We start from the raw sequence: 16,027 nt of genomic DNA, 5'->3' as shown, positions 1-16,027 counted from the left end.
TTTCAGTGCAAGACGGGAGATGAGTCTTTGTGGTGTCCTACATTTGCAGTTAAAAGCTATTCTGTAGTACAGTAGAAATACATTGAAAATACATCTTTGCAACGGAGAGGTCACCACACACAAAAAAAAAAAAACTGTCATGTTTCAAGACTTACACTATTCTTAAATATGTTTCAATGGGAATCCTGTATGGTCTGTTTGGAAATATAAGACCAGTCTGACTTTTATTGATTGAATGAACTAACAAGTCACAACACACATTCGACGTGTACCTATTATATTGGCAATTTTCATATGCTTATAAATTCTTGCATTCGTGTAAATATACGTACAGTAGAAAGAAAAATATCCCATTTGCTTAAAGACATTTTCTTGTCAAGGAGGTCTTCATTTACTGACTATACTGACTCTGTTCTCATACAGCATATTAAAGTTAATACAAACTGAAGGGCACACTAAGCTAGAGGTCCTGTGTTTGAGGAGAGCCACATCATACTTATAGATAGAACTATTGGAAGTAGTGGTCTGTCCTGGTGTGCAAGGATCAAACCTAGCAGTCATGTCTTATGTAGCTTGTACCAAACAAGTGTGGTAATATTGTATCTGCAATACAAATTCCTGGAGAGGTAAATCAGATGCAATGACATGTAGTACACTGTTACTTAATATTAAATCTTAGCAAATTGTATACAAGGTATGTGTAATACACTCAGGTGTTGCTCAACACACTTTATGTAACAGTAGCTCCTGCAGTCCAACAGGCTTAACTACCATCTCAGGAGCTACCTGAGCTTCTCAAGTAACTCATTCATGTATCAATTCTGGTATCTATATACAGGTTACACTTGTCTTCAGACTCACTCTCAGTCACTGATGAAAGATAGTGGATGCTATCTGAAACGTCTGAGAATGTATCCAGTTGCTCGATTATGCTTACTTTGATGGAAGGGAAACATATTGTTTTTGCTGCATTTCTTTCCCCTCTTCTTCCACTTCAAACAAATAAAGTCAAACCATGGTTACTGGTAAAGTAGCAGACACCCCGTGGTGTTTGAATACATAATGTAGCAAGTGGCAGGACAAAGCTGTAGAGTGTGTGTGTGTGTGTGTGTGTGTGTGTGTGTGTGTGTGGTTGTGTGTGTGTGTGTGTGTGTGTGTGTGTAGGAGTGTGTTCAAGAATAAACAGAGCAGTAGTTTGTTGGGCTCGACCAAATCATTATACATTTGGTCACTAATGTTACCTGTCTTGTGTATTTTGCATTACATACCTGGATGTCCAACCTTCATTGATGTTAATTGATACTAGAGAACTCAGGGTTGCTGCATTTTCCTGCCCTCTGACCATCTGTCAATCATCATCTTAAATCTAGCAGCCTATTGGCTTGTTGGTTAAGCAGCCAATTGACGTGGCAGACAGAGTATATTGGTGATAGGGATTTCTATAATGAAGGGCCCCAACCCAATTAACTGTGGCATGCAAACCTCCATTAACTTTTACAATGTACAAATTCCAAAGCATGTGGAATCAATGATCTGTGTAGATGAACCCTCTTGAGGGTTTGTCAAGCTTCCGTTCTTTTACTATGCACAGTGTCTGGTTATAGCCATGTTCTGATTGTATACAAGGTTGTGAGTTTTTTTTTTTTAAATTGGACCTCATCATGCAATCAGAAGACTGCACGTAGTTGAAAAAAATTGTCGGGGTCAGCAACAAAGGCTAGGTCTCTATAGAGTACAAGTGATGGACTTTTGTCTTGTTTGTAATTTTCAATTAATAAAGTACAGATTGTTGCCATGTCACCACCAACAGCAATACTAAGATGAGATGCGGTCTCTTCCATCCAGTGTGAGAGGCTCATACTCCTAAGTCTCATTTTAAGTACAAGCCAGTCTGGTCTTATGTAGCTTGTGACAAACTGACAAACAAACTAACATACTTCAGGTATATCTCTACACAATATGAATACATATCTTTTACCGTCATGTAGACTAGCAAGATATATCCATTCTGTTATACAATAAGGCCATTTATCGCATGGACTCTCCACACATACAGACATGTACAGAAGAATACAGTGATTACTTGATAGGTACTCTGGAGTTGTACACTTTGGTCCCGTCTGGAAGTGTTGAAGCACGGGCAAACTTAGTCAGAAGGGAGCCCACTGTCTGTTTTTTCTCACACAGATCCCTGGACATAAAATACAGGGAAAAAATGGAATGGAAAATGAAGACGGCAACAAGTGTGGTCAATACCCGTCGTAGATAACTGACATATATTCAGGTTCTGTTTATTTGTAATTTATCAAATATGCAAATAAGGTTTTGATTAAGATTATGTGTTGGTTAATCACTTCCTGTCAATCTACAGTGACTTCCATATCATAAATTTGAAAAGAGAGATAAAAACAGATCAGTTGCCTTTTCCATTCACTCCATAACCTAGACTATCATGTCAGGTTAACAACAAATTTCTGAACTCTAACTCCTAACTCTTACCTGTGCAGCAAGTCTGACCTTTGTGGTTATCTTCTTACTCACTTCCTGCCACTCTATTCTATTCATTCAAACAACTGACATGCCACAGACAAATACTTTGTACACTGAGTCAATTAGCTAAAAATAACTACATTGACATGCAACACCTATTACTTGTTTATACAGTGTTGGCCAGAACGAGGAGAAAGCTACCAAATGGCATGGAGAGTCAAGGAAAATGAGTTGCAAACCTTATGTAAGGGGTGATGTCTTCCAACGTCCACTTCTCACGAGTACGGAACAACCTGTTGAACCTACAGAAATAGTAGTGAGTAATACACCTGGGTATGGGTTATCATGAAATCTGTATTAATGCTTGTGTACTTTCAACATTATCAAACTACTATACATGTATCAAAAACATGTTGGAAGAAGTCAATACATTTTTGCTTTCCTTCCAATAATATGTCTGAGTCTCATTTGTTTTGAACCACAAGAAAGATTCTGTTAACTGATAAAATATACTAACATGAAGTATATATATATATATGAGTACATTCAAAACTGCCCAAGAATACCACTCAGATAAAATCTGGTCCATCTAGACAGATGATCACTGTAGACAGAGTGTCAATGGGTAGATATCAGCAAAAAGTGGTCACACTGGCTGAGTGGTCTTAATGTAAAGGGTTGTCACTAGTAGAGACATGACTGTACCCAACATTTACCTGTCTGATGCATCCTCCGGCAATTCTGTCACTGGGAAATGTGAGATCACCTGTGGGTGGCTCTTCTTATCAATCAGTGCTACTCCCTGTGGAGAAAGGTTCTAACTGTCAATAACAATAAAAAGTGAAAGGAATAAATTAAAAGGAAGATACTGTGCCAAACAGCAAAAAATGTTAGCACCAACTTGACACAAAACCTATCTATGCACTAATAAAATCATGATCACATGATTCACATCAAATTCCTTTCATGTCATTTTCATCTAGATATATAAAAGATTATCAGATTATAAAAAAACAGGGTCCCAAAATCAATTATTGAATGCCAAACGAACAAACTTAAAGATGTAAAAGTCCAATGAAATTTTTTTTCTTCAATTCTAGGCTTCCTTCATTACTACTAACAGATTTAATTTTGTTCATCTAAACCTGTGATAAATGAATATGCCCCAGAAATGCACAGATTGTATAAACACCTCGGGCATGTTAAAGAACCATGCTTATCGAAAAGAGTAGGGGTAAATCCCAGCGTGACTGGATACAGTCTGTATCATGCAGCTAGTATATATCACCTGCACAAAACTGGAACATTGTGACGGGCTAAAGGCGATTTACCAGTGTCTACCATGTTGTCCACCCACCTCTAACTGTTCAAGGTTAGTTGTCATGCCAACAGGAACACTCTCCTTCCATGTCTGTAGGAACTCGGCCAGGTTGAATTTCCCCACCCCCTTCAGGAGGTACTCCGCAAAGTAACGACAAACCTTGTCCTCGCCCAGCACATGGACCTGTTCCGAACCTGTTGGTCAATTTGGCAATAAAACAAAATAGGCCACATTACATAGGTATTCTAACTTCATCTTGAAGAACAAATGCAATAAGTGTCTAAATGATGCACATTTATTTACAATGAGTTTTTTTGGATAATACATCCATTAAAATGATTACTATAGTATGGTACAGTAATGAAATCCTACTCTATTTCCTGTCATGCAATAATGAGTTCATAATCAACAACTACAAAGCTATATGTGATGATAATGCATTAGTAGGGTTCATCTAACAGATGATATAGGCTTCATCACTCACCTCCTTCAACTTCCATCATATTAAAATGATTGCTATAGTATGGTACAGTATTTAACAAATAAAATCCTAGACTCTATTTCCCGTCATGCAATAATGAGTTCATAATCAACAACTACAAAGCTATACGTGATAATAATACATTAGTAGGGTTCATCTAACAGATAATATAGGCTTCATCACTCACCTTCTTCAAATTCCATCCCTTTCCTGTCTCCATAGCAGTCTAAACAGTGCTCCAACAGAACCCTGTGTGGATAGGCATCAACTTCAGTTCAAAACATATATAGTATTTGTTGCTAATCTGCAAGTACTGAACAAAGTTTGCAACAGTCAAGGCTCCATGGAGGAAAGAAAATTAACCAATGATCTTGATAACTGTAACTCTGGCTTGAGACCTTCACTGGCTTCCAATTTGACTTGGGCTTGATATGTTTAGCTTTGTCATACCTCTTCTCCTTACAGGGGTATTTGTGTGCATGTGTCTCCTTTCAAGCGACCCATGCTGTTTTAATGGACCATCCCTTGCCCTTACCTGGGATATACGTTGTCCTCCATACTGAGCAGCCTGTCCGTAGGGATCTGGTCGTAGCACCAGGACTGACAGTCCACTGTGTCAATGATATACTGCAGCACGTTTCCCATGTAGTCAAAGTCAACAAGTCTCCAATAACCTGGGGTTAATTAAACACACAATGTCAGATAAGGGTGATGTTTGACGTCAATTTCTGGTCATTTCTTTACATGTTGCAAGGTAAATGAATCATATGGCAATTTGCATGACCAGAGAGTGAAAATATTAAAAAATTGCATCACATGATTCCTTCCTTATTGAGATACCCTTTAGCCAACAGCAAATCTTCCAGGATTCAGAATAAAAACTCATGACGCAAATCGCACATAAAAACAAACGACTAGCAGCATTTACAGATATACAACTTTTTACAGGCGAGTAAGTAGCTGCTGGTATGTTGACATACAGCTAGCATGTATTAATTTGTTCTACCAAAGATGAAAAGAGCACATACAAAAAGTTTAACACATGTTGGGAGAAAGGAACTAAAACTGTCCTTATGGAACCTTTTACATGATATATCTCTTAAACAGACTTATACTATGAATTTATACTTATTATAGGGATCAAAAAAAGTGTATCGTAAGTAAAAACATTCAAACTAAAAACAATCTGAAACACAACTTCAAGTTCAGATTCATCCTCAATTTGAATAATTATGTTTGAACACACAATATCTGACAAACTTACCATCTATGTGAACAGCGTGCAGTTTTCTTAGCTCTTCCATCAGCTCTTTCTGGCTAGCCTGGATGAGGCTGAGGAGGTCTGCAGTGGTGTACTGATGGGTGAAGGACAAAATGGTGTGTCACAGTGGACATTATGTTATGTAGGGGCACTCCTCACTCACACAACCACTATCTACTCTATAGTTTACCGTCTGTCTTCCCTATTTAACGGTTCAAAAGTTTGAGCATTGATATAATGCGAAATTTTATTAGTTCTTCTTTGAAAAATGGTCTGTTACTTTTGTGAGCATGTAACATGAACTCTCATGGCTTGACCGAGTGCCATAACACTGCCACCTGAGAAGAATATGTCATTTAAAGGGATGTACCAATGCAGCATCAGTAATCCTGAGATATAGACACTTCAGGTATTTTGGTGTTCAAAACAATCTTGAGAAGGCCTCTATAACAATGTCTTTTGATATGGCTGTGTTATGGCACCCGGTGGAATTATGTTACATACTACATAGTATGTACATTAAAGTATGCAGTCAACTTTAATTCCAGTGCAGTGATGTGAGAAAGTTTGAAACAGAAAGAGATTTCCACCTTTTTTCCTTTGTGCTTTTCATCTGATTCATACTCTGGTCCTGAGAAGACATTTTCTTGCAGTAATGTCTGCAACTTCTTTAACTTGGGTCTGCACTGCTTCAGCTCCAGGTACACATGTGAGATGCTGTAGATCTGTTACAGAACAAAATGATTCTTGCCTATAACTGTACAGAGGGGAATATGTATTCTAACTGGTTTTCTGTCTTTTGGATGGGATGTTAAGCTGGAGGTCCTGGAAAAATTAATGTTGTGATTCCCATTACTGTCCTGACAAAATCTGGGTTGAGAGGTAGGGATTCTCAGTCAAATTAATCCAACAAATTTGGTTAACAATCTAAAAATTAAATGCATCTAGACACTGGTATTTTGATTAAACATATATATACAAGTACAAGCAACAATGTATTGATATTGGTATATCAATAATAGAAGAGGTCCTTTTGGTGTGAATGGAGCAAACCTAACAATCTGGACTTTCGCAGTGCATTACGCCTTGAGGCTGTTCACTGACTGTATACATTTGTAGTTATAAAATTTATACCTCTTTATTCAGCAGGCAGCCATCCCCAGTCACAAGTTGTTCTGGAGCCCTACAATCTGGTAGTAACAACAGACTGTTGGTAGTCTGTGTAGACTTGAGTTCAAACGTGCTGTCCTCTGTACACACCACTGCCGTGTCAGCTTTGTCTCCTCGCACCATCAGACTGCAGAAAAAACGCAACTTAGCTTAGTCCAGAAGGTTATGTTTTGAGTGTTGTTTGTGGTTGGGTGTGATTGTTTGTATGCTTGTAGCAGCATAACTCGAGAAGATGTGGGTGGATCTATGATATTTGGTAGGGCAGTATGCATAAGTGTCAGGAAAACAAAGGTTAAGGAGGCACACCCCAGTTTATTTGGGGTTTCAAATGGAGGCGTCTAGCGACCATCTTTTCCAGGGAATTAACCTGAAGCAAAATAACTGTATATGGGGTGAGAGGATATACCTTCAGCTACAAGACCAACTGAGTTCCGATCCTTCAACTTCTCTAATTTTGAAAAATTATTTACATGTCAAAAATGATGCACAAAATCGGGCATTTTCGCACTGGATAAAAAAGCAAGCACAACTGATACTGCAAGAAAGAGGAAAATCTAACGAGTAATCCAGCCAATTATAAAGAAAATTCTAGTACTACAGTTTTTTTAATCATCCACGGCGCGCGGCATTGCAAGTGCAACTTGGCTTAACACAGCGCTTCAGAGGTCAATCTAGGTCACGGGCCTGTTTACATTAAAGGCGTATGGATATCCGGAAATGAAAGTCGGGCCGAAAAACAATTTGCACCCAAAACACACCATTTCCTACGCTTTTCAGCCATGTTAGCGTTTAATGTAATTTCGCAGTAAATAATGAGAAATGCCAACTCAAACATAGACCCTCGGAAGCCTTTCGTCACTTTTTTTATCGCGCACTACCTCGGACCCCTGTTGCGGAAGAACTGGGGTGTGCACCGTTAAGTTTGAGAACTGACCTCCAGTTTCATATCTAGTGAAATGCTATGGATTATTTTTAGTGGCTGATAACTTTTGTTCTGGTGAGCTGATCAACTTTCTTGCACAGCTATAAAGCATACAAAAAGTCTTTGTTTTGTTGGTCTACTGGGCTCTATGTAGGATTTGAAAGTTAAGTTTCTAAGTCTTTTCTTTTGTAAGTTTTATCAAACCTACATTTGTACAATATCACATGATCATATTCAGGCAGAGAATTATTATGTTATTTCCCCATATTGAAGTTGAAAAGTTGAGATCTTTTAACATGCAGTAAACACATCTTTGTTTACATCAGGCTCCTCACCTCACCTCACCGGTCCCATCAGGCTAGGGTTTCTTTTTTGCTGCCATAAAATAACCGAAGGACTTCACACGCCAGAAATGCAAAATAATGAAGCAAATACATGTATGTAAAAAAGAGTTGTAAATTTTAGTCAAGAATTGTTTGGTCTAAAACATTTTCAGTACTGTCACCTGAATCCTATACAGAGCCCATTTAATATATACTAATTCTATATTTGTTTTAAAGTTTATTTTTCAGATTTTATTTTCTGACCTATTACCAGCCTCTAGATGCTTGACCATACTGCTGTCCAGTTCCAGTAGCCTGACCTCATGGTCACCCATGTCCTCACTCAGGTACAGAGACTGGACATTGCTGTTCAGGTCAGCCAGGTCAAGTTTGGCCTGCTCTGCTAAACATAGGGCCTCCTGTAGGGTCCTAGAGGGGGAAAAGAGACAAGCACTTGCATATTATTTTGAACATGGGAAATATCTGACATTCAAACTCATGGAGGATATTCTTTAGAATGGCTTTAAGCATCTGTATGTGGTATGTAACGCTAACAAGTTATGTCTATTGTTAGAATACTTCCAATGTTAATGGGTATGATATATACATGTCCCCCTCTTCTAAATCTATCATGGATCTATCAAAGGTGAAGGCCCCTAACTTCTTAACAACTTTTGTGTCCACTTTGCTTTATATCATACATGTCCACATATTGCCTTTGTCAGTCAGTTTACATAATAATGTCCTGGCATGTTTTGTTTATTGTTTAAATCTCAGGAGCCTTTACCTTTGAGTTTGACTGTGTATGTGCCGTTGAATACGTGAAAGGGCTTACTGTATCAAGAACTTTCAAGACCCATAAACTGTTCTACCTTTACATTGAAAATTAAATGAACCAAATCTTACATCCATACACAATTATTGCACAATGTTACAGGCCAATAGCACGATTAATTTATGGTCAAATGAAATAAAAAGACAGACTTTACGATGTCAGCCAATAAAACTACTTCTGTTCAAACTCTTTCAACCTGTTTGGTTCCAATAACTCCGGCAGCCATAAACCTCTATAGGATAGACCATCAAATGAAAAGTTACCGGAATACTTTACAGGTAACCTGTGTGGTCAGCTGCCCCCCTCCCCCTACACTTTTATATTTACGCGTTTCTAATCAAAATTCCTAAAAACTCCACCAATTGTGTGAATGTTCAAGTCCTTCGTCTTTCGGGAATTGTGTTTACTCAAAGGATCATGAATGAACTACATATAAGCAGTCAAACATTGATAAAAAAATTGACAACACTCTCACATATAGTACCTCACCTCGATTTTCCCGCCATGATAATGGTGACCTTTAACCCCTACAAACTTATCTCTCGAAAGGAAATCATAAATATGCGCGTGGTACAAATCATTAAACGTTTTAAGGTTGTTTTAGAACAATTTGATACTCATTGCGACAAAAATTGCGTAAAAATGGAAGAAATGAAAGTTTTCTCGACATCTCATAAGCACGCTACAAGACTGACCAATCAGCAGCCAGGCCCAAATGTAAACATCCAAGATGGAGGAAGATGTGAGAAACTTGTCGCCAACTTTCGAAGAAAAGGCGCGAGCCCTCCTCGTTGCTGAGAAGTTAAGGTATCATTTCGTTACAGATCTCTTAAGAAATCAATTTGGCACTGATAGGCGATTTTTTGACATGTTTGAGATGCAGTTTAAGGGGATAATTCCATGAGACTGTCTGTGTAGGTATGTGGTCACAATGACGTGCGTGGAAACGTGTACAACAAAATACATTAGGTCAACGACCTTGTTGATTTGTGGGTACATTCAAGGACCAGTTGCCTTGTTTGCTTCACTTATTGCGTTGACTTACTAATCACAAAGTTCTACCGATCTTTCTAGTCGAGTTCTAGTTACCCATATGTCCGTCAACTTTTTACAAATCACAAAATTGACAAATAAAAGGCAAAATTATGTGAGGCCCCAGATCATGTGTTACATCAAGTAAGTTGATTAGCTAGCTGATTAACCCTACCGATTAACTAACTAAGAAGCGTTACGTTTTCATAATTTGCCGCTGTTGTGTTTGTGGGTTGTCAAGTTCAGGAAGAGTTATTATATAAGAGCGAGGCTATTGACACACCCAGTGTGTCAATAGCCTAAACAGGCTATTGACACACTCAGTGTGTCAATAGCCTAAACAGGCTATTGACACACTCAGTGTGCCTATAGCCTCACAGGCTATTGACACACTCGGTGCTCTATTTTTTTTATTTTGACACTAGAAACCACTAAAATGAGAAAATCTTACGATTATATTTGACAGTCAACACTCTGAAAATACAAATAGCATTCTGTGTCCATCAACAACCCAAAATGCGATCTTTTTCACGCGTTTAAATTTACGGCACCATTTTAAACATCGGAATCTGCTGCTAGTTTTACTGTCACCGCATTTGATCATGGCAGCCATGTTGGATCGGTTTGGAACACGTTTTCAGCTGCAGTGTTTACCGACGAATATTCCTGCCGTTTTGGAGAATTTGCGCCTCAAAAGTTATATCACAAGGGAAGCAAAGTTATACTAACTTATAGTTGTTGTTTTACCTCCATCAGTTTTAATATAAAAGAAATATTCTTCCGAGTCGCTGCCGATATCGCATGGAACCACACGGCCGATAATGTGGTCAGTGTTATTTTTGGTTTACGTTAGTACTAGAGTTATTGTTACAGACTTTTGTTTAAAAAAAAAATTGACTCAAAACGTCAACGTGGCGTCTTATTTTCTCCAAATGATAACATTTACTTTGTATCTTTGTAGCGTCATAGCGAGATTGACCGATATGTTACGAGTACAGCGTAACTGCTAGGATGTTTGGATCATAAGGGGAGTGTGTCAATAGCCAAAACTATTAGCCAAAACTATTGACACACTCACTATGTCACACTCACTGTGTCAATAATAGCGTAAATATTGTTGGCTATTGACAGAGTCAGTGTATTTTTGCTGTCAATACTGACACTTGAGGTCATGTCAAACCTGGGTACTATGAGGTTTTGAAAGGGGCATCCCACTGCAGAAGGAGTGTTATTTTCCAATAGATAATGTATCAATGAATACATATTCATCTGACCTTGTGGAATTCCACTTGTGTGTTTGTAAAACAATATGATATTCACTAAACCCATGTATTCCCTATACGTCTAGACACTTTCTTTATCGTGAATATTTTCGGCATAAATGAGGGGCGCTAAGCATACCAAGAAGGTCAATTGTTCACAGCCTATCTTATTGCCCTGTCAGGCGTTGTCAGACAGTGTTTTCAGTCATAGGCTGAGATTGATTAATTTAATCAGAAGGCACGTGGGAGTTTTGTAGGTAACTGAATGCTTTTGATGCACGTGGGTACTCTATTGTGAGAATGTTACGTAGCATAAATTTGTAACTTCCTACAATATCTATCTGAAAATAACAGTCCCGTCTGGAGTGGAATGCCCCTTTAAGTCTGCTTCAGTTACAACTCACTAGTCTATAGACTTGGAATACAAACTAAACTGCATGGTTACAGGCTGTGCCACGAGACAAGGACTTAATGAGAGTCCCTAAGTTTAATGTCTGATTTGTATACTTATATACTTAGTGTGTGATATATTTACATATATAATGTACAGTATTGCTGTGTAGCCTAATTTTCAATTCTTCAAATAAAACTCAGAATCAACTCAAATTCAAACCAGTCTTGTGCAGTTTATTATCAAACCAAAAACAAAATAAACCAAAAAACAAGAATGAATTAACAGCTAACATTTTAGTGAGTCCCAACATCAATAAATGTTGTCATGATGAGGCTTTAAGTACAAAGTTGTCTATTGATAATAGCTCACTATGATCCTGAACTTAATCCTTAAACTGCCAGCATTTCTGCCCGCCGGGGTTTCCAGCCCCTCTTGAAATGGGGACACTACTTTTGTTTTACTGTGTTTTTTTCTATTTTCTTTTCAATTGACCATACCCCGCTATTGGAAAGCTAACAACCTATACTTTAAGAAGAAATATTCTTCCAGTGTAGCTTGGTATTAGTGGTGATGAATTGCAAAGGCAATAAGACATTTGTTTTCATATTATTTTTTGTATTACAGTGCCTAAACTATATAAAAAGTATGATTATGTAAGCTACAGCATTCCTGAGAAGTCTTGACAACATGAGAGTAAAATACATGGGAAAAAATGGCACACAGGTACTGTTATAGGAAATTTACGACTAGATATTGTCCAGAGTGCTGAACTGGCAAGTCAGCTAAAGCGCTGATCTATTACAACACTTTACACTCCTTCCTGTACCTTCATAAAAGGTGTTACATCCATGTATTACATATCAAATGAACCCTTATAGTGTATACTATCTTTACAAATGTATACCAACATGAAACTAAATATTACAAAGGTAATAAACAGGTATAAAGGCAAGAAAAGGTGACATTTTAACATTGTCCCCATACAATCTGCTTTCTGCACCCACAGAATGACTTGGGCTTTGACAATACAGATCCTGAGATGTCTTGACAACATAAGAGTAAAATACATGGGAAAAAATGGCACACAGGTACTGTTAGGTAAGTTTACGACTAGATATTGTCCGGGGTGCTGAACTGGCAAGTCAGCTAAAGCGCTGATCTATTACAACACTTTACACTCCTTCCTGTACCTTCATAAAAGGTGTTACATCCATGTATTACATATCAAATGAACCCTTATTTACTTGAAGCTAACTATTACAAAGAAACAGGTACAAAGGCAACAAAAGGTGACATTTTCACATTGTCCCCATACAGAATGACATAGGATTTGACAATACAGATCTTGAGATGATTTAACAATACACATGTACTTGTGTTCCCTCAAGAAAATCACTTAACACTTTTAAACATAATATCAAAGCCAAGCTGTGGCCAACTACTTTGAAAGAAAGATCAAATCATATCACACCTTCGGCCTAAACACCACAAATTACCAAAAACAACCACAAACGACTCTAATAAGCATTGTATATGGGGCAATGACCTTGTGTGACGCACTGCAGACATTGTTTATACATTTATGAATTTAAAAAACGCAACAACTCCCATGTATTCACGAGTTATTTTCAGTTAGTCCGCTGGTTTCAAGATTGTGCTAGGAGCCTGCATGGGGAAGTTCTCAATACCTTCCTCGGCTCCCATAGACTACAGGGCGATAAATCAATAACTGGTGAATAGGTAGGACTTGCTGCGTTTATTTCATAAATGTATAAACAAAGTCACCAGAGCGTACACAAGGCATTTGCCCCATAACCACTACATATTAGAGTCATTTGTGGTGACAGATTGTACTTGATATGACATTGTTAAACCCTGGCATGACTGACACACTGACAGGCAGCAATGCGTTCAGAACATGCATCACAGACATAGGTACCACGTGGTTTCTTTGAGAATCCGGCACACTCCAAGTGCAGCCATTGGTGGCAGTGCCCACATAAGATCCAAGATGTTGCAAGAGGAAAAGTGCAGTTCTCAAGCATGGCACAGTTGCCGTCTTGCTCGCTGTTTGCCAACAGCTGATATATCACGTGCTTCTGGAACGACGGAACATCTTTATGCCCCATGCACTTGAGTTCACGGCCTCTTGCAATGGACTCAGCATTCTGCAGACAGAAACATTTCATAAACATTTAAACCTTTACATATGACTTCACCTTAAATAGTCTGTTTGAAGTAGAATACCCAATGCTCTTTATCAATAAAAATAACCCTCACCATTTGTACACATATGATACAAAAGATTCCTGAAGTCCACCAAGATAAAATAAATCACATGTGAACTTCAATTCAGAATATCTAATAGACATACAGGACTTGGCAGGATTGTGGATTAGAAATGGCTACTTTCTATACCTGCAGCTGTGGTACAGACATGTGCAACTTCTGTAGACTGTGCTCCTTGTTTAAATTAACTGTAAAGTAGTCATTGTTTTGTGCTTAACAAATTAATAGTCACGAAATGTGTCAGTGACCAAAAAACATAAGTGCTTAGAATAAAGGTGAAGGGTATTTGGGGGAGTACTGTAGTAGTACTTCCAGAATTTGAAGGCCATTAACCTGTATCATCAATGTACATGTATAGAAGGCTGATGTCCAGGGAAGCAAGCAGCACCAGGGTCGCAATGACTGGTCTGGTGCCATGGAAAAGACGGTGTGCCGTTCCTCATACCAGGAAGGTCAGGACTATCTTGTATCCCTCTCCCGTTTAAATACCCGTGACCTCTGACCCGTGATGTATAACTGCTCCAGAGTGTGCAGCACAGCCTTTCCGATCTCCCAGACAACAACCGGGCCGTTTTTCTCATCAAAATAGGAGATAGAGCGGCAGTTCATCGCGGAACACACACACTGTAGTAGTTTGTAAATACATGATTAAGCATTGTGTTGTAGTTTTAATGTCTGCAAACTTGTCGTTTCACGACATGACAGTGGCTTCCCTCTCAACAACGTAACGTTAACGTTATATACATCACGAGGCGGAGGCCAGGAGAGTGGCAGCATCACGACCAGGGACTACAAATTATCATGAGGTAAATACAGAGTATCGTTCGTATGTAAATGAGTATGGGATAGTTTACTCGGCATTTGTTCTACCAATTGTGGCACCATTGTAAATATGACGTTTAACAAAGCACCAAAACTAATGCAAGCGTGCGAATGAAATAAAGTTTTTGCACCGTACACAGGTGTCAGTAATGTCTGTCTCCTTTGACTATAGACCAGGTTACAGACACTGTACAGGTAAATAAGGTGTGTTTCCTTTGACGACACACCAGGTAACACACTGTATAGGTGAGCAAGCTGTGTGTCTTTGACTACAGACTAGGTAAGACACCGTACAGGTAGGTAAAGTGTGTTTCCTTTGACGATACTGTCACACACCAGGTAAGACACTGCATAGGTGAGAAAGGTGTGTTTCCTTTGACGACACACCAGGTAAGACACCGTATAGGTAGGTAAGGTGAGTTTCATTTGACTATTGACCTGGTAACACAACGTACAGGTGAGTAAGGTGTGTTTCCTTTGACGACACACCAGGTGAGACACCGTATAGGTGAGAAAGGTGTGTTTCTTTGACTACAGACTAGGTAAGACACCGTACAGGTGAGTAAGGTGTGTTTCCATGAACTACAGGCCAGGTGAGACACTGTACAGGTGACTAAGGTGTGTTTTTATTGTCTACAGGCCAGGTGAGACACTGTACAGGTGACTAAGGTGTGTTTTCTTTGTTTATAGGCCAGGTGAGACACTGTACAGGTGACTAAGGTGTGTTTTTATTGTCTACAGGCCAGGTGAGACACTGTACAGATGACTAAGGTGTGTTTTCATTGTCTACAGGCCAGGTGAGACACTGTACAGGTGACTAAGGTGTGTTTTCTTTGTTTATAGGCCAGATGAGACACTGTACAGGTGACTAAGGTGTATTTTTATTGTCTACAGGCCAGGTGAGACACTGTACAGGTGACTAAGGTGTGTTTTTATTGTCTACAGGCCAGGTGAGACACTGTACAGGTGACTAAGGTGTGTTTTCTTTGTTTATAGGCCAGGTGAGACACTGTACAGGTGACTAAGGTGTGTTTTTATTGTCTACAGGCCAGGTGAGACACTGTACAGGTGACTAAGGTGTGCTTTTATTGTCTACAGGCCAGGTGAGACACTGTACAGGTGACTTAGGTGTGTTTTCTTTGTTTATAGGCCAGGTGAGACACTGTACAGGTGACTAAGGTGTGTTTTTATTGTCTACAGGCCAGGTGAGACACTGTACAGATGACTAAGGTGTGTTTTTATTGTCTACAGGCCAGGTGAGACACTGTACAGGTGACTAAGGTGTGTTTTCTTTGTTTATAGGCCAGGTGAGACACTGTACAGGTGACTAAGGTGTATTTTTATTGTCTACAGGCCAGGTGAGACACTGTACAGATGACTAAGTGTGTTTTTATTGTTACAGCCAGGTGAGACACTGTCAACACC

The 16,027-nt window shown here is 38.9% G+C and overlaps 2 protein-coding genes across 3 annotated transcripts in view; both read right to left on the bottom strand.

Moving 5' to 3' along the window:
• Positions 1–1,649: 1,649 nt before the first annotated feature.
• LOC118409634 (sister chromatid cohesion protein DCC1-like) lies at positions 1,650–9,466 on the bottom strand. The gene is made up of 11 exons (XM_035810794.1): positions 9,293–9,466; positions 8,233–8,397; positions 6,688–6,850; positions 6,144–6,278; positions 5,557–5,647; positions 4,828–4,966; positions 4,480–4,541; positions 3,848–4,005; positions 3,207–3,292; positions 2,730–2,792; positions 1,650–2,191 (listed from the first exon to the last, which is right to left on the bottom strand). The coding sequence occupies exons 1-11, from the start codon at positions 9,307–9,309 to the stop codon at positions 2,080–2,082; spliced, it is 1,191 nt and encodes a 396-aa protein (XP_035666687.1). The 5' UTR covers positions 9,310–9,466; the 3' UTR covers positions 1,650–2,079.
• A 2,242-nt stretch (positions 9,467–11,708) lies between these two features.
• The window catches only part of LOC118410003, a 15,495-nt gene continuing 11,176 nt past the window's right edge, over positions 11,709–16,027 (bottom strand). For both annotated transcript variants that reach the window (XM_035811448.1, XM_035811447.1), the window contains one exon: positions 11,709–13,659. In XM_035811448.1, coding sequence (XP_035667341.1) covers positions 13,360–13,659 — 300 coding nt within the window. In that variant the 3' untranslated portion in view covers positions 11,709–13,359. The remainder of the gene's footprint in view (positions 13,660–16,027) is intronic.

The sequence above is a fragment of the Branchiostoma floridae genome, chromosome 2 (assembly GCF_000003815.2).
Source record: "Branchiostoma floridae strain S238N-H82 chromosome 2, Bfl_VNyyK, whole genome shotgun sequence".
NCBI lineage: Eukaryota > Metazoa > Chordata > Leptocardii > Amphioxiformes > Branchiostomatidae > Branchiostoma > Branchiostoma floridae.
This window is presented reverse-complemented; position numbering and strand designations above follow the sequence as displayed.